Source organism: Natator depressus, chromosome 28 (assembly GCF_965152275.1).
Source record: "Natator depressus isolate rNatDep1 chromosome 28, rNatDep2.hap1, whole genome shotgun sequence".
In the NCBI taxonomy this organism is placed as follows: Eukaryota; Metazoa; Chordata; order Testudines; family Cheloniidae; genus Natator; species Natator depressus.
In genome coordinates, this window is record NC_134261.1 from 1,755,724 (window position 1) to 1,777,350 (window position 21,627).

Genomic DNA, 21,627 nt, shown 5'->3' on the forward strand with positions numbered 1-21,627 from the left:
GGCTGGTGGGTCAGAGCAGGGGGCTGGGAGCCGGGACTCCTGGGTTCTCTCCCTGGCTCTGGGAGGGGAGTGGGGGCTGGTGGGTCAGAGCAGGGGGCTGGGAGCCGGGACTCCTGGGTTCTCTCCCTGGCTCTGGGAGGGGAGTGAGAGCTGGTGGGTCAGAGCAGGGGGGTGGGAGCCGGGACTCCTGGGTTCTCTCCCTGGCTCTGGGAGGGGAGTGGGGGCTGGTGGGTCGGAGCAGGGGGGCTGGGAGCCTGGACGCCTAGGTTCTCTCCCCCCCCCCAAGCTCTGGGAGGGGAGTGGGGGCTGGTGGGTCAGAGCAGGGGGGGGACTGGGAGCCAGGAGCAGGGTGGCTGGTGACACGGTGACCCCTCGCCCGGCACTGAGATGCGGCCACCTCTGGGGTGGGGCAGCTGGTGACACAGGGACCCCTCGCCCAGCGCTGAGATGCGGCCACTTCTGGGGCGGCCGGTGACCCGGGGACCCCTCGTCCGGCGCCGAGGTGCAGCTCCTCCAAGGAACAGTTCTGCCCCCCACATCTCCTGCCAAGGGAGGCTCCCATGATGCATTGCACGCTGGCGGTGGTGGGGAACGGCAGGAAGTGCCAGAAACCAGAACCTGGCTCCGCCCGCAGAGTTCCCCTGGGCCCAGGAAAGTACCTGGGTATTTTGCCACTTCCTCGGGGGGGGGCAGTATTTTACCCTTCAAATTAAAAAATGGAATGTGTCCTGCCCCCCAGCACCACCCAGGGGCCAGCCCCACCTGCCAGGGGAGAGCACCCCCGCTCTGCTCCCTGCGCCCTTGGACCCCCCCTGGCCACCCTGCCTGCCAGAGGAGAGCACCCTCTGCTGAGCCCCCCAGCCCACTCCCTGCCCCCCCAAGCACCTCCTAGCACCCACCCCCCGGGCCAGCCCCGCCTGCCAGGGAAGAGCCCCCCCCCCCACCCCCCACTCTGGCTGGATTGACCTTCCGCCCGCTCAGGCTCCACGGGGTCAGTTCCGATCTCCAGCAGGTGAGAGGTCCCCTGTAACCCCACAGCACAGAACGGGGGGCGGTGCCCCCGTCTCACCCCGAATGGGAGGCTAGGAGCCAGGACGCCTGGGTTCCAGCCTGCCGCGGGGGGGGGCTGATGGTGCAGCCGTGTCCTCAGCTGATCCTTGAACCCCGCTTTACCCCTCACGACAGGCCCCCCACTGAATGGGGCCCCCAAACCCTCTCCTGGTGCCCCGCCTGGCGAGAACTGCAGCCAACCCAGGCCTGGGGGCACAGGAGCTCTGTGCCTCTGGCAGCTGGGGAAACTGAGGCACGGAGGCCTGCTGCTTGTGAACCAACTGGGCACTGACCCCCAGCAGACCCCCCCCCCCCCCCCCGCGGCTGCAGCTTCCCCAGCACTCACCTGCATCCCCAGCATCGCCCCTCCCAGAGCCAGGGAGAGAACCCAGGAGTCCTGGTTCCCAGACGGCCCTGCTCTAACCCACCAGCCCCCACCCCCCGGAGCCAGGGCCCACATCCTTCCCTCTCCCTGCACAAGACTCCAGCTGTTGAACATCTGGAACGGCCTGGGGGGGGGGTGAACCCCCCCCAGTAAGAACTCTCTGAACACAGCACCGGTTCTGGCCTTGCTTAGCGGCTATAATTTGTCTCCCGGGTTTTCCTCCCCCCCCCCCCCCCCCCCCCCGAGTCTGAGAAACCAGCGAAGGGTCGTCCCTTGGGTCCAGATCCGAGACCCAAGCCCCCCCCCAAGGCGGGGGGGGAGAAATATATATATCAAGCGGCTCCAGGTTGCGAACCTCCCGTTCCGCCTCAGGGGCGGGGGGGGGGAGGGGGGTGAAGGAGAAGGAAGAACGGAACGAAAAAGGAAACGAAAAGAAAAAAAAACGAGGTCTTTGTACAAGGCCAAGGGGGGCAGGGGGGGGTCTTGTAAAACCAGCCCCCAGCCTGATGAGACACGTCCATCCGCGCGCCACAGAGTTTCACACCCCCTTTCTTTGTCCAGCTGCCGGGTAAGCTCCGCCCTCCCAGTCAGTCCCCAGGAGGTGGGGGGGAGTCGTTTGTCGGTGGGGAATTGGGGGGGCGGGGTTCGGTGTTTTATAAACACCCCTCGCCCCCGCCTCTGCTCTTCTCCAGAGTCCACAAAGCCGGGGGCGGAGTCCACGTTGCGGGGAGGGGGAGAAGTGGTGGTGGCAGCGGTGGGATACAGCGGAGGTCAGGGGCCCACGCCCGAAGAAAGGAGGTGCTGACGTCACCAGAGGCGGTGCTGATGGAGGTTCCGGCTCAGCACCGACCGCACGTCTGCTGTGAACCTGAGGAGGGGAAAGGAAGCGTTAGAAGAGAACCCAGGAGTCCTGAATCCCAGCCCTCCTGCTCTAATTAACCAGCCCCCTTTGACTTAGTCACCCCTAGGTACTTGCACAGAGCACAGGGACTGTGTAGAGTGTCAAAGGATCCCCTTGCTGGATCTCGGCCTAATAATTCACCTGTGGAACTCCTTGCCACAGGATGTTGTGAAGGCCAAAACCCTAATGGGGCTGGAAAAACACGTTCCTGGAGGGTCGGGCCACGAACGGGTCATAACCCAGGCAGGCGGAGACGCCACCCCAGGAAGGAGGGCACCCGGCAGGGATTCAGGGCTCAGCCCAATACCGGAGCATCCTGCTCATCCAGCCTGGGCTCTGCAGCGCAGGTCGGGGGGCTACTGGATATGGGTCAGCCTGCGACCGCTTGGATCTCAGGCCTTTGGTATGGTCACCGATGGTACCCAACGCAGAGCAGTGCAGGCTGTTAAGCGGAGCCAGGGAGGGGACCCAGGCGTCCTGGTTCCCAGCGCCCCCCCTCTGCTCTAACCCCTAGCTCCAGCTACCCTCCCAGAGCCAGGGAGAGAACCCAGGAGTTCTGGCTCCCAGTCCCCCCTGCTCTAACCCCCCACCCCGCTCCCGGCGGTGGGGCGAGAACCCAGGCATCCTGGACCCCCGGCGGCGGGTACCTCAAGGCATCCAGCATGGGCAGCAGGTTGAGCAGGGCGGTGTCGCTGGGGTCGCTGAACCACGACTTGATGGGGATGGCGTTGTCTAGCAGACAGGGACAGACGGACACCTCTTAAAGGGGCAGCGCCGGCCGACTGCAGAGCGGGAGGTGTACGTTCCCCCACCCCGCCCCCCCAGAGTCCAGGTCAGTACCACACACCCACATGCAGCCCCCCCGACCCCCCCCCGGGTCCCAGCACAACCCTGGAGGGGGCTCTGTGGCTCATGGTCCATTTTGGGGGGAGCCACTTCCCTTCAGTCAGGACATGGGACGGGGGTGGGGAGGAGAGACCCTCCCCCAATCGGGAGAGGGGCAACACCCCTCCTGGAGAGGAGTGGGTGGGGGGCTGGTGGGTTAGAGCAGGGAGGGCCAGGATCCAGGACTCCTGGGTTCTCTCCCGGCCCCGGGCTGGGGGGAGTGGGGGCTGGGAGCCAGGACTCCTGGGTTGTCTCCCGGCCCCGGGCGGGGGGGGAGTGGGGGCCAGGATCCAGGACTCCTGGGTTCTCTCCCGGCCCCGGGCAGGGGGAGTGGGGGCTGGGAGCCAGGACTCCTGGGTTGTCTCCCGGCCCCGGGCAGGGGGAGTGGGGGCTGGGAGCCAGGACTCCTGGGTTGTCTCCTGGTCCTGGGCAGGGAGTGGGGGGCTGGTTGTTAGCGCAGGGGGTGGAAGCCAGGACTCCTGGGTTCTCTCCCAGCCCCGGGTAGGGGGGGGTCCGGCTCGTACCTGGATGGCTCCGGTAGGCACCCGGCGAGTTGTCCAGGATGACGACACTCGACAGGTCGCTGTGCACCACCGCCAGGTCCTTAATGTAGCTGCCCAGCTCCAAAGTGCAGTGCTGGAGGGGGGGCAGGCGAGGGGGGGGGTGAGTAGCTGCAAACCCCTGGGGTGCCCCCCAATGCCCCACACTCCTCCCACCCCGTAGCCGGGCCGCCGGGGCCGTGCTCGGAGAGGGGGAGCACCCCACCCAGCCGGTGAGCCCCCAGCATCCGGGGCGGGGGGGGGAAACGCAGGGGCACCCCAGCTGCCACACAGCATGCAATTGGCTGCTCCGCCCCCCTGCTGAAGCCCCGCCCCCTTCTCTTGAGCTCCTGGTCCATCACCCACCAGCTCTTCTGTCCAAAGCCCCGCCCCCAGCCCCCTCTAAGCTCCGCCCCCAGCCCGCCTCTCTCCCAGCCCCTCCACCCTGATCCCCCTAAGCTCCCCAACCCTGCTTTCTCTAAGCCCCTCCCCCACTCTGCTCTCCAAAGCCCCGCCCCCTGCTGCCCCCAAGCCTCTCCCCTCCTTCCCCATCCTACTCCCCCACGCCCCACGCCCCACCCCCCACTCACCTGCCGGTAATACCTTCTCTTGAGGATACTCCTGTTGTTGTCCAGCTTGTCGGCCACCGCGGAGCCGTAGATCTCCATGCTGGCCGTGAACACCACCAGCTCGTACCACTGGCTCACCTGGGCGTGGGGGGGGAAGGGAGGGAGAGGAAATCAGGGTGGGACGGAGACCTCCGCCCCCTCCCGAGGGGGATGGGGGGGGCTGCCAGCTAGTGACCCCCATGGGCCCCCGAGAGAGCAGGGTGAATGGCAGTGTCTTTGAGCATACATGCATGGTCATGGAGGTCCAGTTCTAGTGAGGGCAGTGCGGTCTAGTGCTTAGAGCCAGGGGTGGGCTGGGAGCCAGGACTCCTGGGGTCTCTCCCCGGCTCTGGGACGGGAGTGGGGTCTAGTGGTTAGAGCGCGGGGGGGGGGGGGGGGCTGGGAGCCTGGACTCCTGGGGTCTCTCCCGGCTCTGGGACGGGAGTGGGGTCTAGTGGTTAGAGCGCGGGGGGGGGCTGGGAGCCTGGACTCCTGGGGTCTCTCCCCGGCTCTGGGAAGGGAGTGGGGTCTAGTGGTTAGAACCGGGGGCTGGGAGCCCAGACCCCTGGGTTCTCTCCCCAGCTCTGGGAAGGCAGTGGTGGATGATGAGTTTGAGCAAGAGGAACTGGGAACCAGGACTCCTGGGCTCTCTCCCCAGCTCTGGGAAGGGAGTGGGATCTGATGGTTGGGGGGGGTGGGGCTGGGGCTGGGAGCCAGGACTCCTGGGTTCCATCCCTTGGCTCTGCCACCGGCCTGCTTGGGCAAGTCCCTTCCCCTCTATGCCTCAGTTTCCTCTCCCACGCTTGGTCTAGACGGATCTCTTCGGGGAAGGACCCCTCTACCTGCGCACGCGGCCCCCCGCCCAACACCCAGCGACAGTGAGGTGTCATTTGAAAAGCCATAATCTGCTGACTATCACCGTCCCGTTAAACCATGCGCATCAACGCAGCCTAAGGAGCGATGAGATTTTACTGCGTGTCTGTTACTGAAACACACTGCAAGTCCGGGAAACCCCCTGTCACGAGAGGACTGACCCACAGCTGTTGGACAAGTATTAGCTACGGCGGAGCCTCAAGAGTTACGAATCCCTCGGGAAGGACGGTCGTTTGTAACTCTGAAACCTTCGTACCGCTGGACAGAGCATTTCAAAAGCTTACAGCTGAACGGTGACTTAATACAGCTTGGAAACTTTATGATGTATTTGCCTTTTTTTTTCCCCTCGCCTCTGCTGATGGCCGATTGCCTACTTCCGGTTCCAAACGAGGTGTGCGGTTAACGGGGCAGTTTGTCACTGGGGGGTTCGTCGCTCTGTGCTAAGACCTGCAATGGCTGGGGAGGTGAGAAAAGCTGTTTCCTTGAAATCTTCCCGAGCCTCGGTGACGTTTCGGGTTTCGAATGCGTGTTTAGCTTTGTAACCAACGCCCACCTTTTATGCCTTTATTGCTGAAAAAAATCGACCTCTCTCCAGCTAATAAACCTGTGTGGCTGTTTTCTCTTCGACGGAAGTGACATTTCAATGGCCAGACCAAAGGTCCATCGAGCCCAGTATCCCGTCATTCGACAGCGGCCAATGCCGGGTGCCCCAGAGGGAAGGAACAGAACAGGGAATCATCAAGTGATCCACCCCCTGGCCCCCATTCCCAGCTTCTAGCAGAGACCAGGGACCCCGTCCCTGCCCATCCTGGCGAATAGCCACTGATGGACCTGTCCTCCAGGAACGTATCTAGTTCTTTTTTTTAAACCCTGTTCTCGTCTTGGCCTTCACAACACCCAGTGGCGAGCAGTTCCACAGGTTGACAGTGCGTTGTGCGAAGAAATACTTCCTTTTGTTCGTTTTCAACCTGCTGCCTGTTTATTTCATTGGGTGACCCCTAGTACTTGTGTTATGAGGAATAAATAACACTTCCTTATTTACTTTCTCCGCACCCGTCATCATTTGATAGACCTCTCTCATATCCCTCCTTAGCCGTCTCTTTTCCAAGCTGAAAAGTCCCAGTCTTATTAATCTCTCCTCACACCCAGACCCCTAATCATTTTTGTTGCCCTTTTCTGAACCTTTTCCAATCCCGATAGATCTTTTTGGAGGTGGGGCGGCCACATCTGCAGGCAGTATTCAAGATGTGGGCGTCCCATGGATTTATAGAGAGACAATATGACGAACAATGTAATGAGGTGGACAGTACAAGAGGCATCTCTCTGGGGTGCAAGGCAGGGGCTGGAGAATTTACTGCCCTGGGAGCGGGGGGCCCGTCCGCCTGGCTCCAATCACAACGAACTCCCTCTCTGTCAGAGCGACTTGAGCACAAGGGCACTTTTGCTGCAGAGGGGAAACTGAGGCAGAGTGCGTTTGAAAACGTAGAAGCTGCCCTAATGCATCAAACCAACGATCCGTCTAGACCTGTATCCTGTTGCTGACAGCGACCCTGTCCCAGAGCTTCAGGGGGAGCATAGAGACCAGGGCAACTGGAGCGATTCTCTCCTGGCTTCATTTCTATCCCTTCGCTATCGGCTCCTAAATTCATGGTCGCTGCACGCTGAGTGGAAGTTCACAGAGAACTATCCACTATTAACAGAGCCAAAAGTTGGGCTGGAACCCAGGACTCCTGGATTCTCTCCCTGTCTCTGGGAGGGGAGTAGGGTCTAGTGGGTTAGAGCAGTGGAGGCTGGGAACTAGGACTCCTGGGTTCTCTCCCTGACTCTGGGAGGGGAGAAGGGTCTAGCGGGTTAGAGCAGGAGGGGCTGGGAGCCAGGACGCCTCGGTTCTCTCCATGGATCTGGGGTTGAGTGGGTTACAGCGGTGGGGTCTGGGAGTCAGGAATCCTGGGGTCTCTCCCCGGTTCTGTAGTCAAGTGGGTTGGGCGGGGGAGTCAGCGGCAGAGCCAAGAACCTCGTCGGGCCTCTACAGCCGGCTGTTGTGCCAGCCAAATTTCATTGGGGGGGTTGTGGAGAATAGCGTGGTGGGTGGGGAAGACGGGGGGGCATGATCCAGGCTGACGTGGGTCCGAATACAGGACCCCACCCCAGACAAAAGCAGGACACGGCGGGGGGGCCACTTACCACTTCTAGGAAAAAATCCACGTGCGGCCTCTTATGTACAAAAAAGCGGACGGGGTGTTTGTCTATCACAACCTGGAGACCGGAGAGGAGACAGGTAAAGGGGGGTGCCCCATTCCCCATCGCTCCCCTGAGCCTGCAGCCGGCGCCCCCTAGAGGGGAAAGCTCCTAGATAGCTTTGACTTGTGGCATATAGTCCCCACAGAAAGGCAGTTCCCATTGTGTCTGGAGTGAAGGATGTGGCCGAGGCGGGGGCATGGGTGTAGGACCTACATAAATTTACCTGGGCGTTGCACGCGGGCAGGAGGACAGAACCCCCCACACACTAACAGAGGCCATCTCCCCCTGATCTCCCCGCTCTCACATGCCCCCAGATTTACCCCGTCCCGCCAGGCAGAGTTCAGTCCTCGGCGCCCGGCCGCCGGCTCACCTTGAGGATGAAGTCAGGAGGGGTCCCGGGCCGCACCGTGGGTCGCATCACCCCATCGTGGTGCGAGTGGATCAACGTTTCGTCCAGGTCGAGCACCAGGACCTTCCGCTTCACCTGGTCTGGGGGGGTGGGTGGGGGGGGGAGAGGGAGCTGTCAGATGTGGCCTGCAAAACCCTCCCCACCCCCCCAATCAACATCAGCCCTGAGAAACAGGCATCCAGTCCCTCTCACCACACCCCCCACCGCATGCTGCCCCATGGCAGGGACCCCGTTGGACCTACCTGCTGTAAGGTTTAGATGCAGCCCCACCCCTTTGCCACTCCTGGGGAGACACCCCCTCTTAACCCTGAAAACCTGGGGAGGCCCTCCTGCTCCCCAGCTCTGGGAGGGGAGTGGGGTCTGGTGGGTTAGAGAAGGGGGAGCTGGGAGCCAAGACGCCTGGGTTCTCTCCCCAGCTCTGGGAAGGGAGTGGGGGCTGGGAGCTGAGGGGCGGGGATACTTACTAAGCCGGTTCCGTGCAGCCGGGGAGAGAGGGAGCACGTCATAGCGCACCGTCTGGTACTGGATCACCTGCCGCGAGGAGAGCGGGACGGGCTGTCATAGCCGGGAGGAGAGCCCGGCTGCTAGCCCCCCTGCCCCCAGATCATCCCAGTCCCCCGCCACACACACACACGGGCATGCCTCTGTAACGACCCATGTCCGGGGGCCTCCCACAAGCTCCATGTGTTGACACCCCTTTCTACTTGAGGGACTCCCCCCTTGTCCCTCCAGTCTCCCCCCATTTCTCCCCACTCCTCCATTCATTCCACATGCTCTGTGCCCCCCCCCCCCAATCCCCATCTGGTGGGTTAGAGCTGCGGGGCTGGGAGCCAGGATGCCTGCGTTCTCTCCCCAGCTCTGGGAGGGGAATGGTGTCTGGTGGGTTAGAGCAGGGGTGGCTGGGAGCCAGGACTCCTGGGTTCTCTCCCCAGCTCTGGGAGGGGAGTGGGGGCTGGTGGGTTAGAGCAGGTGGGGTGGGTTCCATCTCAGGTGTTTAGAGCAGGGCAGGAGCATAGACACAACAGAGGAATTAACAAGACAGGAATGAATCTGGATGGAACCCAGGAGTCCGGACTCATGCTGGTAAAAAACATGGCTCCCCTTTTTGACAGAGGGGGGAACAGAACCCAGGAGTCCTGGTTCCCGGCCCACCCTGCTCTAACCCACCAGACCCCCCTCCCCTCCCTCTGTCGTGCCTTTTTGGGCCCCCGTCCGCCCTGCCCTATGACATGTCACAGCACCTGCCTGCACTGGAGAAGCCCGGATTAGATCTGCCATGGGCTCACCCCTGCTCCCTTCACACCTCCCAGTCTCTATTTTAACCACCCACCTGCTTCCCCGACTCAAACTGCGCCCCGGTCACAGCCCCCGGCACCTGTCATCCCTTGGCAAGGGCATGGATCCCGCGCCCCACGGGTCATGCGCCGCTTGGCCAGTGGCTGGCGCTGGCCCCGGGGGCAGCAGGACGTGACTCCAGGGCCAGCTGCAAGGACTTCCTCCCAGAATTAGCTTCCCAGCTGGTTCACCCCGGCTGATCCGATCCGCGGGCTGCCCAGCATCGGATCCGGCGAGGCCTGAGACCACGGGGAGAGGCGGCAGCTCACGAACCCTCGGAGCAGGGGAAACAGGTGGGGTCCAAAGGACCCCAGCCGCCCTGCTGAGGAGGGAAAGCGCAATCCCAGCCCGCGGAGAACAGCTTACGCGGCCCCCGTCTCGCTCCGGCCACAGGGCGGCTGGAAATCACAGGGCCCGGGGGCCAGCCAGCGGCTGCTTCCGACCCACCCCCCTGCAGGAGCAGCAGTGGAGATTTGGTTATGGGCTGGCCAGGGAACGGGGCTCCCATCCGGCTCCGGGGCAGGGACTGGCGAGCTCAGGGGCCTTTACCCTGTAGGTAAAGATCAGGGTCCCCTCCATCGCACGCAGCCCAGTGGGGTCCCCCGATCGGCATCCGTGCAGCGCCCCGGCACAACGGGAGAGTCCACGCTGTGTGATCCGGCACAAGGTACCGCGTCCGCGCGGGGGCTAGGATTCCCAGGATGCTCTGCACCAAGGCGCTCGACCAGCCCAGTGCATTGTGGGAGAGCACAGCTGTCCTAGGTGCGCCAGGGGAATCGTGGGAAGGTGCTGGAGGCTGGCAGGGGGGTTAGCGGCTCGGGGGAACACAGCAATCGGGCTCTCACCCCGCTCCCAGCCAAGCCAGCCCCAGGAGTGACAGGGCCCCCCCCAGGTTAAAATCAGGACTAAGACCAGCCGCCAGTCAGCAGCCAGGCCCGGGCACACAGCACGGGCCCCGGCCTGCCCATCACCTGCCCAGAGGAGGCGTCTGGGGTTGGCGCCGGGCAGTGTTTTAAGCATATTAACCCTCCCACTAGCAGGTGTCCCAAGACAGAAGACAAACGCAGAGCAAGCGTCAGGTATGCCTCCCGGGGAGGGAGCCTGGACGCCGGGGTCCCAACTCCCCGTCCCGGGGATGGAGCCCGGACGCCTGGGTCCCCTTACCTCACTCCACCCCAGATGGCACCAGGACATCTGGGTCCCATCCCATCACACACACCCCAGATGGCCCCAGGACTCCATCCCATCACACACACCCCAGACAGTGCCAGGATGCCTGGGTCCCAACAGCCCAAAGCTGGGAACACAGAGCCACCCAATGGCCCGTGGCAAAGGCCAGAGGGACACGGGAGTTTAGCCCCGAGGTCTATGGGGCAGTGACTTTGACAGGCTGCGTGGGCCGTGTCAGAGCCAGTGCCCCCTGGAGGAGAAAGCCACCCCCCGCCCCATTCCCCACCCCCAGGAAAAGCTCAGGGTCCCATTGAGCTGGGCGCTGCACCCGCAGTCGGCAGAGAAACGCAGATACAGTCTCACCTCCGTAACGCTGCGGACAGCACGCAAGCAACATGGCACAACTAGGCTAAGAGACAGCGTGGCCGAGGGGGGGGTCAGGACGCCTGGGTTCTGTCCTCAGCACACTGGGTGACCTGGGGCATGTCCCCCTTCTGTGCCTCAGTTTCCCCATCCCTAACAATCCCGCCCACCTTTGGAAAGCGTCTTGAAATCTACGGCCGAAACACACTATATTCCGCTGTCCCAAAATCCACAACAAACTGACCGGAGCGCATCACCCTGGTATCTGAGGGCCTCCCAATCTGAGGTAGGTCGCCTATTTTACAGACTCACTCTCTCGGCCTCGGTTTCCCCAAAGCCTTAAACTTCAGCCTCGTCGGTCCTGGGCCAAAACGCTAACCACTGAGCCACCCTTCCACATACACCCCAGCAATATCTGGGTCAGGTTTCTACCCAGGCCCGTGTCTCAGATGTGGGGTGGGAGCTCCAGACTTCGGGCACCAGACACCAGCGTAAAGTGGGACTGAAGCCGCGGCCCTGCTGGAATTAAGTTCCTGGCCCGCGTCAACGTCACCCTGGCACTGGAGTTAAGGGGCGCCATCTGCCTAAAGGCTCCCCCTGAACTGAGATTGGGGTCACCCCACCATTGCACCAGATGCTGCAGAGCTTTAAAAAAAAAAAAATTCCCACCACCATGGACTGAGATCAAGATCGGGGGGCCCCTCCGGTATTCCAGGCGCCACACAGAGCTCCCCCCGCCCGAGATCGGGGGTCCCCCACCGCACCAGGCGCCGCACAGAGCTTCCCCCACCAGTCCCTGCCCAAGGAATTTCCAGTCTGACAAGTTTCAAGATGGGGAAACTGAGGCACGGCAAAGCCATTTTCCCAAGATCACAGAGGGAGGCAAATGAGCTGGATCCAGACACCCCGGAGTCCAGATCCTCCTTTCAAAGGTTTCTTTCCCGGATTATAAGGGGTTGCTCTGATCCCCCCGGGATCTTCCACCTGGGGCTTCGAAGGCGAGGGTGAATGTGACTCTACACACAGAGCGGCCAAATGCCCAGAGTAAATGTCTTGCCCCTTTAAACCTGGCAGAATTTGACAGAGATGGGGGATTGGTAAACTTCATTTCCATGCATTTAACTACATGGATAGAGGGGCTAGTGGTTAGAGCAGGGGGGTCTGGGAGCCAGGATTCCTGGGTTATCTCCCAGCTCTGGGCGGGGAGTGGGGGCTGGTGGGTTACAGCAGGAGGGCCTGAGGGCCAGGACTCCTGGGTTCTCCCTCCAGCTCTGGGAGGGGAGCGAGGGCTAATGGATTAGAGCAGGATTCTAGTCCTGATGGCCTGCCAAGTCCATGCGGCCTCAAGTCCCTTCCCGCTCTGTGACTCGGTTTCCCCGTCTGACAAAGGGGGATGATCCTGATCTACCTCCCAGGGGGTTGCGAGATGAGGCTTTCACTGCACTCTAAGGCAGGGAAGTTACAAGTACATTTCACGGTCAGTTTCCTTCTCCCTGAGCCCAGAAGCTAGGGGCTTGGGGATGGGGGGTCAACACATCAAAAAGCCACCGGCGGGTTTTCTACCGGCTTTATGGGCTTTCGGATCTTTGCGCCAATCGAAGACCCGGATGTCGCCTGCCTGCGAACTCGCCAGCCCCCCTTGATGGGCTCCAAGCAGCCACTGGCAGGGAGGGGAGGGTTAAACGCCACTTTCCAGAATAGATGTGGGGCAGCAAATAACATTGGGGCAGCAAGTAACTTAGCACCCCCCTCGCCCCCCCGGACACACACACACACACACTCCCAAGCAGCCAAAGACACTCAGAGCCAGCATAATGATGCCCCCCACCCCCTGCTGCTCCCTCCCAGCCCCTGTCCAAGGCCCCAGCTGCTCTCCCCATCCCAGTTCCAGGGGTTCAGCATCCTACCCCACAGCCCCAACCCCCTCAGATACCTCCCCCACTTAAATGCCTTCAAGTCTCCATGGGCCCCGAACCCCAGGCACCCCCCAAGACTGCTCCAGGGGGCCAGTCGCCCCCAGAACCCTCTTGTCTATCTCCCCTCCTACCTCCACCTCCCCTGGGGTACCAGCCCCCCAGATCCCCCTGTACCTTCTCTACCTCTTAAATACCCTTTGCCCCTGCCCTTGGGTGCTTTTTTACCTCCCCCGAGTCCCTGTTCCATTGCCCCAGATGACCCCCCAGATACCCCCATGCCAGCTTCCCAGCTGTCCCCCAATCCCCCCAGCATCTCCCTGGACCCCCCCCCCCCCCGGTCAGCCTCCCAATTGTCTTCCCAGATCCTCCCCAGCCCCTCGCACACACCATCCCCCCAAGTCACCCCCAATTGTCCCTTACCACTCTACCACAGCTCCCCCACACCAGACCCCCAATTGTCCCCCCAGACAACCCAACCACGGTCTTCCCGGCTCTTCCTGCATCCCAGCCCCCCCGCGAACCTCCCACAATCAGCCCCAGGTGCCCTCCTAATCCCCCCAGATCACCCTAGCCAGCCCCCTAGTTGCCTTCCCAGTCCTCCTGGATAGCCCCAACAGGCCCCAAGAACCCCCAATGCCAGCTCTCCAGTTCCTCCCTCCAGCTCCCCTCAACCCAGTTCCCCAGGTGCCCCCCGGGTCTGGGTCCCGCTCCCCAGTTGTCCCCCAGGTCTCTTCACCCCACCCCCACCCCACCATGCCTCACTCCCTAGTTGCCCCCTGGATTCCCCCCTGCAGCCCCACTCCCCCCTGGGTCGTCCCCCCACAGGCCCCGCTCACGGGTCCAACCCCAGCCCCGCTACCCTGTTGCCCCCCCAGGCCCCATCCCCGTTCCCCCCCACCCAGCCTCGACTCCGAGTTGGTCCCCGGATCCCCCCCCCGCCCTGCTCCCCAGCAAGGTCCCGCTCCATGGGTCCCCCCCCCGCGTTCCCCCCCCAGCCCTGCTCCACAACTGCCCCCAGGTCCCGTTACTCAGTTGGGCCCTCCGCCCAGCCCCGCTCCTCACTTGCCCCCCCCCGGTCCTCCCCCACAGGCCCCGCTCACCGGGTCCAACCCCAGCCCCGCTACCCTGTCGGCCCCCCAGGCCCTGCTTCCCGGTTGCCCCCCAGGTCCCCTCCTCCAGTCATGCTCCCCCCCGCCCCCACGTCCCGCTCCCCGGATTCCCCCCCCCCCAGCCAAGTCCAACCCCAGGCCCCATCCCTGTTCCCCCCCCCACCCCAGCCTCACTCCCGAGTTGCCCCCTGGATCCCCCCCCCAGCCCAGGTCCCGCTCCATGGGTCCCCCCCCGGGTTCCCCCCCACCCCAGGTCCCGTTTCTCTGCTGCCCCCCAGCCTCGCCCCTCAGGCCCCCCCGCCGGCACTCACGGTGCGGACCTGGCGCCGCAGCAGGTAGAGCAGGAAGCTCCAGAGCTTGGTGGCGAAGGCCACGAAGGTCCGCAGGCCGAGCAGACACTGAGTCCGCATCATCCCGGCCCCGGCCCCGGCCCCGCCGCCCCCCGCCCGGCCCAGCTCCGCCAGCTTCGCGCCCGGGCCGGGCCACGGGGCCGCGAGCCGGCGGGGGGGCGGGGGCGGGGCGAGGGGGGAGGGGCAGAGCTCGGGGAGAGGAGGGGGCGGGGGGGGGTCCGCAGGGGGGGGTCGGTCTCGCGCCTGGCTCCCGTCGGGCTCAGCGGCCGCCGCTGCTGGGCCGCCCCCCCCCCTTGAGTCCGTCCGCCGGCGGCGGATTCGTTTCCGGTCGAACCACTTCCGGGTGAGGGGTCGCGCCGCGCGCGAGGACGGAAGCGGGGCGGGGGGCGGGGAGGCCGCACGCGCGCGGGCGCGCGCGCCAAATAAAGCCCGGCCCGCGCAGAAAGAGGAGGGCGGGTGTCTCGAGCGGATGCGGCGCGCGCATGCGCCAAACTGGGCGGTGCGAGGGGGGCGAGACGAGTGGGAGATGGCTGGGGAAAGGGGGCGGGGCTGAAAGGGAGACCAACGGCTGGGGAGGACAAAGGGGGCGGGGCCGGAGGGAAGGGGGCGGGGCCAGCGAGAGCGGTTGGGAACTGGCGCAAAAAAGGGGCAGGGCTTGGAGTGGGTGGACAAGTGGGTGGGGCCAGGGGCAGGACCATCAGAAAGGGGCGTAGCCCGCGGGGGAGACAGAGGGGGGGGTCAGAGAAAGGGGGCGTGGCCAGAGACGGCCGTTGGGAATGGCAAAAGGGGCGGGGCATAAGGGGGCAAGTGGGTGTGGCCATCAGAAAGAGGCGGGGTCACAGGGAGGCAAGGGGGAGGGGGCCACGGCATGGGCCCAGAGACAGTAGGTGGAGCCATCAGAAAGGGGCGTGGTCAAGGGAGGCAGTGGGCGGGGCCAGAGACGGGAGTTGGGACGAGCAAAAGGGGCATGGCTTGAGGGGGGCAAGTTGGGGGCGGGGCAGGCGGTCACTGGGCCGGACCATCAGAAAGGGGCGTGGCCTGCGGAGAGACAAAGTGGGAGGGGCCAGAGCAAGGGGGCGTGTCCAGAGACAGCAGTTGGGGCAGGGCTTGAGACAAGTGGGGCCAGGGAAAAGAGGTGGGGGTCACGGGGAGACAAGAGGGAGGACCCAGGAGGACAGTGGGTGGGACCATCAGAAAGGGGCGTGGTCTGAGGGTGGGGCCAGAGACAGCCGTTGGGAAAGGCAAAAAGGGGCGGGGCTTGAGGGGGCAAGTGGGTGGGGTCATCAGAAAGAGGCAGAGTCACAGGGAGGCAAGGGAACAGTGGGTGGGTCCACCAGAGAGGGGCGTGGCCTGAAGGGGGCAAGTGGGCGGAGCCTGGGAAAGGGGGCTGGGCCAGACCCAAGGGGTGGGGGCAGAAGGCCAGCATAGACGAGCTCAGGGAGCCGGGGTGGGTGTCAGGCTACCACCCGCCCTGGTCTGTGCCACCCAGAGGGCCCCCCCCAGCCTCCAATCCATGGTCCGCCTCCGAAGATCAGCGCCCCGCCCCCAGCCAGCTGGACCCCGCCCCCCTCCGCCGGACACACAGCACCCACACGGGTCTCCGGGGAAATCGAGGCGACGTTTATTGACCGAAGCACTGAGATAGCATGCTGTCAGGGGTTTTGAGCGCCAACCACCCGAATAAACTAGCCCCAGAGCGCCCTGCCCTTCAGACCCACACCCAGACCCTCCCCATGCGGCAGCTCCCAGGTTCGGGACTCAGCCGGCCACGGCTGGCGCTCCCTACCCCACATGGCCTTCTTTGGGGAATGGTTAAGTAAGCCAATGCCCCCTCTGCGGCTGTCCCCCCTCACAGTCTGCCCGTCAACTGCTTCTCCCCCCTCTTTTACAGGACTGGAAAGATTCTGGGGTACAAGCCCCCCGGTGCACCAAGGATTGACAGAGCATGATCGGGCTGGATCGGGGTTGCCCTCTCCCAGGGACAGAAGGGGATCCCCCCCACTAAAGTGTTGGAGACTGCGGCCCCCCCACCCACTCTTCACTACCAAGACTCTCAGCCCCATGGTGGAGATGGGAGTAGAACCCAGGACTTCTGGCTCCCAGCCCCCCCTGCTCCAATCACCAGCCCCAACTCCCCTCCCAAAGCCGGGGAGAGAACCCAGGAGTCCTGGCTCCTAGCATCCCCTGCCCTAACCACCAGCCCCCACTCCCTTCCCAGAGCCGGGGAGAGAAGCCAGGAGTCCTGGCTCCCAACCCCCCCGGCTCCAACCACCAGTCCCCACTCCCCTCCCAGAGCTGGGGAGAGAACCCAGGAGTCCTGGCTCCTAGCATCCCCTGCCCTAACCACCAGCCCCCACTCCCTTCCCAGAGCCAGGGAGAGAACCCAGGAGTCCTGGCTCCTAACCCCCCAAGTTCCAACCACCAGTCCCCACTCCCCTCCCAGAGCTGGGGAGAGAACCCAGGAGTCCTGGCTCCCAGCCCCCCGTGCTGTAACCCACCAGCCCCAACTCCCCTCCCACCCAGGATTCTCCTCTCCCTCCACCAGTGTCGCTCCACCCACCATGCACCGCTCTTAACGAGCTTCAGTTTCATTTCCCTGCTGAACGAGGCACATGGTTTACACCAGCAAGGGGAAAACGCTGGGGTTGGGTGGAGGTGGTGGCAGCAGGAGCTGTTGGGGTATTTTTTTGTAGGTCCTACCAAAAAGGGGGAAGTGGCTTGTTTTAAGGGCCTGGGGGCCCTCTCTGGACTGAAGAGGGATGAGTCCGACCGCTGCAAATTGAGGGGGGGGGAGTTCTGATCCGGCCCCAGGGCGGGGACTGGCCCCTCTACATCCGGCCCCAGGCCAGGACTGGCTGGCTCAGGGGGTCGGGAAATGGGGCAGGGGCCTGTCCCCTCTAGGGGGCGCGGTTTCCCATCCACCCTTTCTTTATGGAAGTCTAGCCCCATGCCACGGCAGGAGAGGGTGGTAGGGACGGGGGTGGGGGAGCTGGCGTGGGTGCAGTGGGAAGGGGAACAAGGCTCAGCCCCACTTCTCGGCAGACAGATGCCAACCCCAGTCAACAGCCCACAGACCACAGACACAGCCCTGGGCTCGTGGGTGGGGGGCCACGGTGCACTCCTGGGTAGCTCCCCGTGGCAGACACAGTGGTGCCGGAGTCGGGCTCGGTCACGGATCGCGCTGAAGGTTCCTGCTGGGAGGCCAAGATCCGGGGGTCCATTTGGGGGAGGGGGGAGCCCCCACACACACACACCCCCTCGGCTCTCACACGTCCAGGTCGTCGTCCGGATCCTCCTCGTCCAGGTCGTCCGCGGCATCCGGTTCGTAGAAGATCTTCCCGGCGTTGGCCGAGGCCTCCAGCAGGGACGACTTCCTACCACGGGGAAGGACGGGGGGGCGGGGGGGTCAGCTCCCACGGAATCAGAGATGCGGGGGGCGGCAGAGGAGGGATGGCTGGGGGGCAGGACAGGTATCGGGAGGATTCGGGGAGGCAGAGGAGCGCTGGGAAGGGGCGGGGCAGGACGGAGGCCAGGGTAATTTGGTGGGTATCAGGGCAGAAAGGACGTTGGGGCAAGAGGGTTCCAGTGCAGAGCAGAGGCAGGTGGGGGGGGGGTCCTGCCCCGAAGCGGGGTGCAGAGCGGAGGCGTCCAGGGGGCATCTCCCTTGGGGGAGGGTGCAGAGCAGAGGGAGTTGATGAGGCATCCCCCCGGGGGCGGGTACAGATCGGAGATGGGGGGCATCCAGGAGGGGTGCAGAGGGGAGGCAGGGGGCCTCCGGGGGGGGGTGTCTCTCCGGGGGCACGCGCCCCACTCACTTTTGGGCGGTGAAGTGGAAGGGCAGCAGCAGCCCGTCCCGGGCCTGGCGCTCCGTGTCCGACAGCCGCAGGTTGAAGGTCAAGTTGGCGGTGGGGTCCGCCTGGGGGGTGGAGACGCCCATCACACACACTGGCCGGGGCGGGGCAGGGCATCCCCCCCCCCCCCCCATGAGTCACCCCACAGGGTCACCTCCCTCCATGGGGGGACAGCTTGGCTAGAGGGGGCCACAGTGTAGATAGGGATTCTCCCCAGACCTCCAGAGCCCCCCCTGCACTCAGACAGCCCCCCAACCCCACTCCTCAATGCCCCCCAATCCCCTGCCCCACAAACCCGCACTACCCTGTTCCCGAACCCACACCCCCAGGACCCCATATCCCCCCCTAATCCCCTGAGACACCCCACAACCTCAACCAGCACCCCCAGGACCTCCAACTCCTCCCTTCCCCCAAGACCCTTCCCCAAATCAGCACCCCTGGGACGTTCAGTTCTCCCCACTCACTGCTGCCCCCCAAAAACCCCTGAACCCACCCTGCCCCTCAGATCTCTGCTAACTCCCACACCCCTCACCTGTGAGATCCTCCATCCCACCACACCCCTCACCTGCCCCCCAAGACCCCACCACCTAACTGCCAGCTCTCCAGTGGCTGGGGGGGCAGCTAAGCTGGGATTTCAGAAGGAGCAGAGTTTGGGGTGCTCTGGTGTCCAGATACCTGCTGATCCCCCACCCCACCCTGAGCCCACTGCTGTGTAACCGGGGACCCCCGGCCTCATGAGGAAAGGGAGGGGGGCCATACCGTGGAGGGGGGCTCGGCATCCTCATCTTGGGGCATGCTCCCTGTGGGCTCCCCGAGGGCTTTTGGGGTGAAGCCGGCCAGGACAGTGTAATATTCCTCCTGGGGGGACAAGAGAGGGAAGAGGATGAGACAGAGCCACCCCCCCACCCTAGATTGGCACCCCCTTCCCCCCACGGCTGCCCCCCCAGCCTCAAAGGGGGGCTGTCTCCTCCCTTGCCCCCTGCGAACTCCAGCTGCTAAGTTATCCCGACCCATCCAAGACCCCCTCCCCTCCATAAACCCCCACTGCCCCCTGATCTGGGGGGTCCCTGCCCCCCAATATCCATCCATCACCTCCCTGCCATCCCCCCAACCCCTGCTTCCCCCTCTCCCCCACCCCAGTCACCCCCCCACACACACCCCAATCTGGGCGTCTCCGCCTGCCTTCCCCCACCTTCTTGAGGACCTTCCGGGTTCCCTTACGCTGCAGCATGGAGGCCAGTCGGGGGACGTCCCCCCGACTCCCCACGCCCTCGGGGCCCGGCCCCACCCCCACCACGGCTTGGGCCAGGGAGTGGAGGGTTTCCACCAGGCCCGGAGGGTGCAGGTCCCCGTGGAGCAAGGCCAGGATCCTCGTCACACGCAGGCCTGAGCGGGGAGGGAAGGGAGAGGTCAGACACCCCCGCACCACCCCGAGCCAGGGAGAGAACCCAGGAGTCCTGCCTCCCAGCACCCCCTGCTCTCACCCACCAGCCCCCGCTCCCCTCCCAGCGCCGGGGAGAGAACCCAGGAGTCCTGCCTCCCAGCACCCCCTGCTCTGACCCACCATCCCCCACTCCGAGAGCGAACCCAGGAGTCCTGGCTCCAAGCCCCCCCATGCTCTAACCACCAGAGCCAAGGAGAGAACCTAGGAGTCCTGGCTCCCAGCCACCCCGCTCTACCCCACTAGCCCCCACTCCCTTCCCAGGGCCGGGGAGAGAACCCAGGAGTCCTGGCTCCCAGCCACCCCGCTCTTCCCCACTAGCCCCCACTCCCTTCCCAGGGCCAGGGAGAGAACCCAGGAGTCCTGGCTCCCAGACCTGCGTGGGCAGCTGCCCTCGGGATCTGTTCCAGCGTCTGGCAGACGGCGGGCAGTGGCTGGCGCAGCAGAAGCCAGCTGAGCGAGTCCAGGACGACGGTGACGGGTCCCGTGGGTCCCCGCGCTAGGCGCCCGGCCACCCCAAGCGCTGAGAACTCCTCCACCCCGAAGGCCCCGGCCTCCCCGGTCCAGCGCAGGGGGTCTGTGAAGCCATCCTGGTATAGTAACCTGGGGGGGGGTGTCAAAGGTCAACCCGGGGGGGGTACGCTGTGGGAGGGGACAGCTGCCCCAATGTAACTGACGTGACGCTGCCTGAGTCTGCCGAGAGCCTAAGCCCATTGCTCCAAGAGCTGGCAGCTACCCTGTGCTCTGGCCCCACTTATTGGGGGGGGTCCCTGCCCACCCCAGCGAGGGGGGTTTCTGTGTGGGGCTGGAGGGAAGAGAGCGCAGGCAGACAAAGCTGATGCAACTCAGCTCCTGAGGGGGGGAAAGAAACGCCCCCCCTCCGCCCCTCACTGGAGACGACGGGGCAGACCCCTGCCCTCGAAGTTGGGGGGCAAAATCATGGAGAGGGTCCCCGATTGTCTCAATGCAGCCCCCAACTCCACAGACGGCTGTGCGGAGGGGGGCGGGAGTGGAGGGGGCCGTGCTGTGCTGGCCCGGGGGGGGGGGGGGCATTGAAGACAAGCGGAGCTGTGGGGCAGACGATGTAAGGGGGGGACTCACCGCGCAGTCACGTCAGGGTCGAAGCCGGCCCGGAACTCTTCCTCGGGGATTTCAAAGCCGAAAACGTGGACGGATTCCCCCCTGGAAATGCAAAGCGGGGGGGGGGGGGGGGGGACAGGAATGAGCCGAGAGCATGGGGGAGCTGCAGGCCACAAGGGGGCGCCGGGGATCAAAGGGGCAATTGTGGGTTATGGGGGGGGTGGGCAGAAATACCCAGCAGCTCCCCCCCTCCACCGGGGGAAGGCCGGGAGACAGCAGGGGGCGTGCGTCTCAGCCACCCCACGGTTTGGGGGGGGGCAATGGGGCGGTTTGGGGGGGCACCACACCCACCTGTGCGCTGAAGCTGCCACAAAGGTCTTGAGCAGGCTGCGGCCCTCACACTCAAAGGTGTCTGCGAGGAAAGGGCCCGGGGCCGGTGAGAGGGGGATCTGCCCACCCCAGTACAGATATACACCCCCCCCGCTCCCTCTCCAACCCCCCTCCCCTTCCAGCTTCCCACCAGCCCCTCCCTCCAGCTCCCCCTGTCGTCCCCCCGGCCAGCTTCCCACCAGCCCCTCCCTCCCTCCAGCTCCCCCTGTCGTCCCCCCGGCCAGGTTCCCCTCTGCTTCCCCCAGCTCCCCCAATGGCTCCCCCTCCCCACCCATTGCTCCCCATCCCCGCATTGCTCCTCCTCCCCCCGCCCCCAGATCCCAGTTCTCCCAGGCTTCCCCTTCCCCCAGCTCCCCACCCCATGGCTCCCCTTCCCCGCAACTCCCCCATGGCTTTCTCCTTCCTCCTAGATCCCACTTCTCTCAGGCTTCCCCTCCCCCCAGCTCCCTCCCCCCATGGCTCCTCTTCCCCCTGCCCCCCCAGCTCCCCCATGGCTTCCTCCTCCCCCCCCAGATCCCCCTCCCCCCATGGCTCCCCTTCCCCCCAGCTCCCCACCCCATGGCTCCCCTTCCCCCCAGCTCCCCCATGGCTTCCTCCTCCCCCCTAGATCCCCCTCCCCCCAGGCTCCCCCTGCCCCCCATCTTCCCCATTGCTCCCCCCAGCTCCCCCCCTCACCCTGAATGAGGACGAGCCCCCCCGTCGCCCCAGCCACCAGCTCCCCCAGCATCCCA

At 64.7% G+C, this 21,627-nt stretch overlaps 2 protein-coding genes across 5 annotated transcripts; both read right to left on the reverse strand.

Annotated features, from left to right (window-relative positions):
- Positions 1-1,862: 1,862 nt before the first annotated feature.
- CTDNEP1 (CTD nuclear envelope phosphatase 1) lies at positions 1,863-14,215 on the reverse strand. 4 transcript variants are annotated; one of them, XM_074941119.1, is made up of 8 exons: positions 14,096-14,215; positions 8,356-8,422; positions 7,853-7,971; positions 7,426-7,497; positions 4,364-4,467; positions 3,746-3,857; positions 2,984-3,118; positions 1,863-2,303 (listed from the first exon to the last, which is right to left on the reverse strand). In XM_074941119.1, exons 1-8 carry the CDS (start codon positions 14,195-14,197, stop codon positions 1,974-1,976), a joined length of 1,041 nt encoding a protein of 346 aa, XP_074797220.1. In that variant the 5' UTR covers positions 14,198-14,215; the 3' UTR covers positions 1,863-1,973. The 4 variants fall into 4 exon arrangements, with proteins under 4 accessions (XP_074797220.1, XP_074797221.1, XP_074797222.1 ...); XM_074941120.1 differs by having other exon boundaries at positions 2,096-2,303; positions 2,984-3,068; positions 4,351-4,467; XM_074941121.1 differs by having other exon boundaries at positions 2,164-2,303; positions 2,984-3,068.
- Positions 14,216-16,670: 2,455 nt separating this feature from the next.
- On the reverse strand, positions 16,671-21,623 carry ELP5 (elongator acetyltransferase complex subunit 5). Its single transcript, XM_074941129.1, has 8 exons — positions 21,572-21,623; positions 20,858-20,918; positions 20,528-20,608; positions 19,803-20,029; positions 19,178-19,371; positions 18,745-18,843; positions 17,950-18,050; positions 16,671-17,508 (listed from the first exon to the last, which is right to left on the reverse strand). The coding sequence occupies exons 1-8, from the start codon at positions 21,621-21,623 to the stop codon at positions 17,400-17,402; spliced, it is 924 nt and encodes a 307-aa protein (XP_074797230.1). The 3' UTR covers positions 16,671-17,399.
- Between the last annotated feature and the right edge of the window lie 4 nt (positions 21,624-21,627).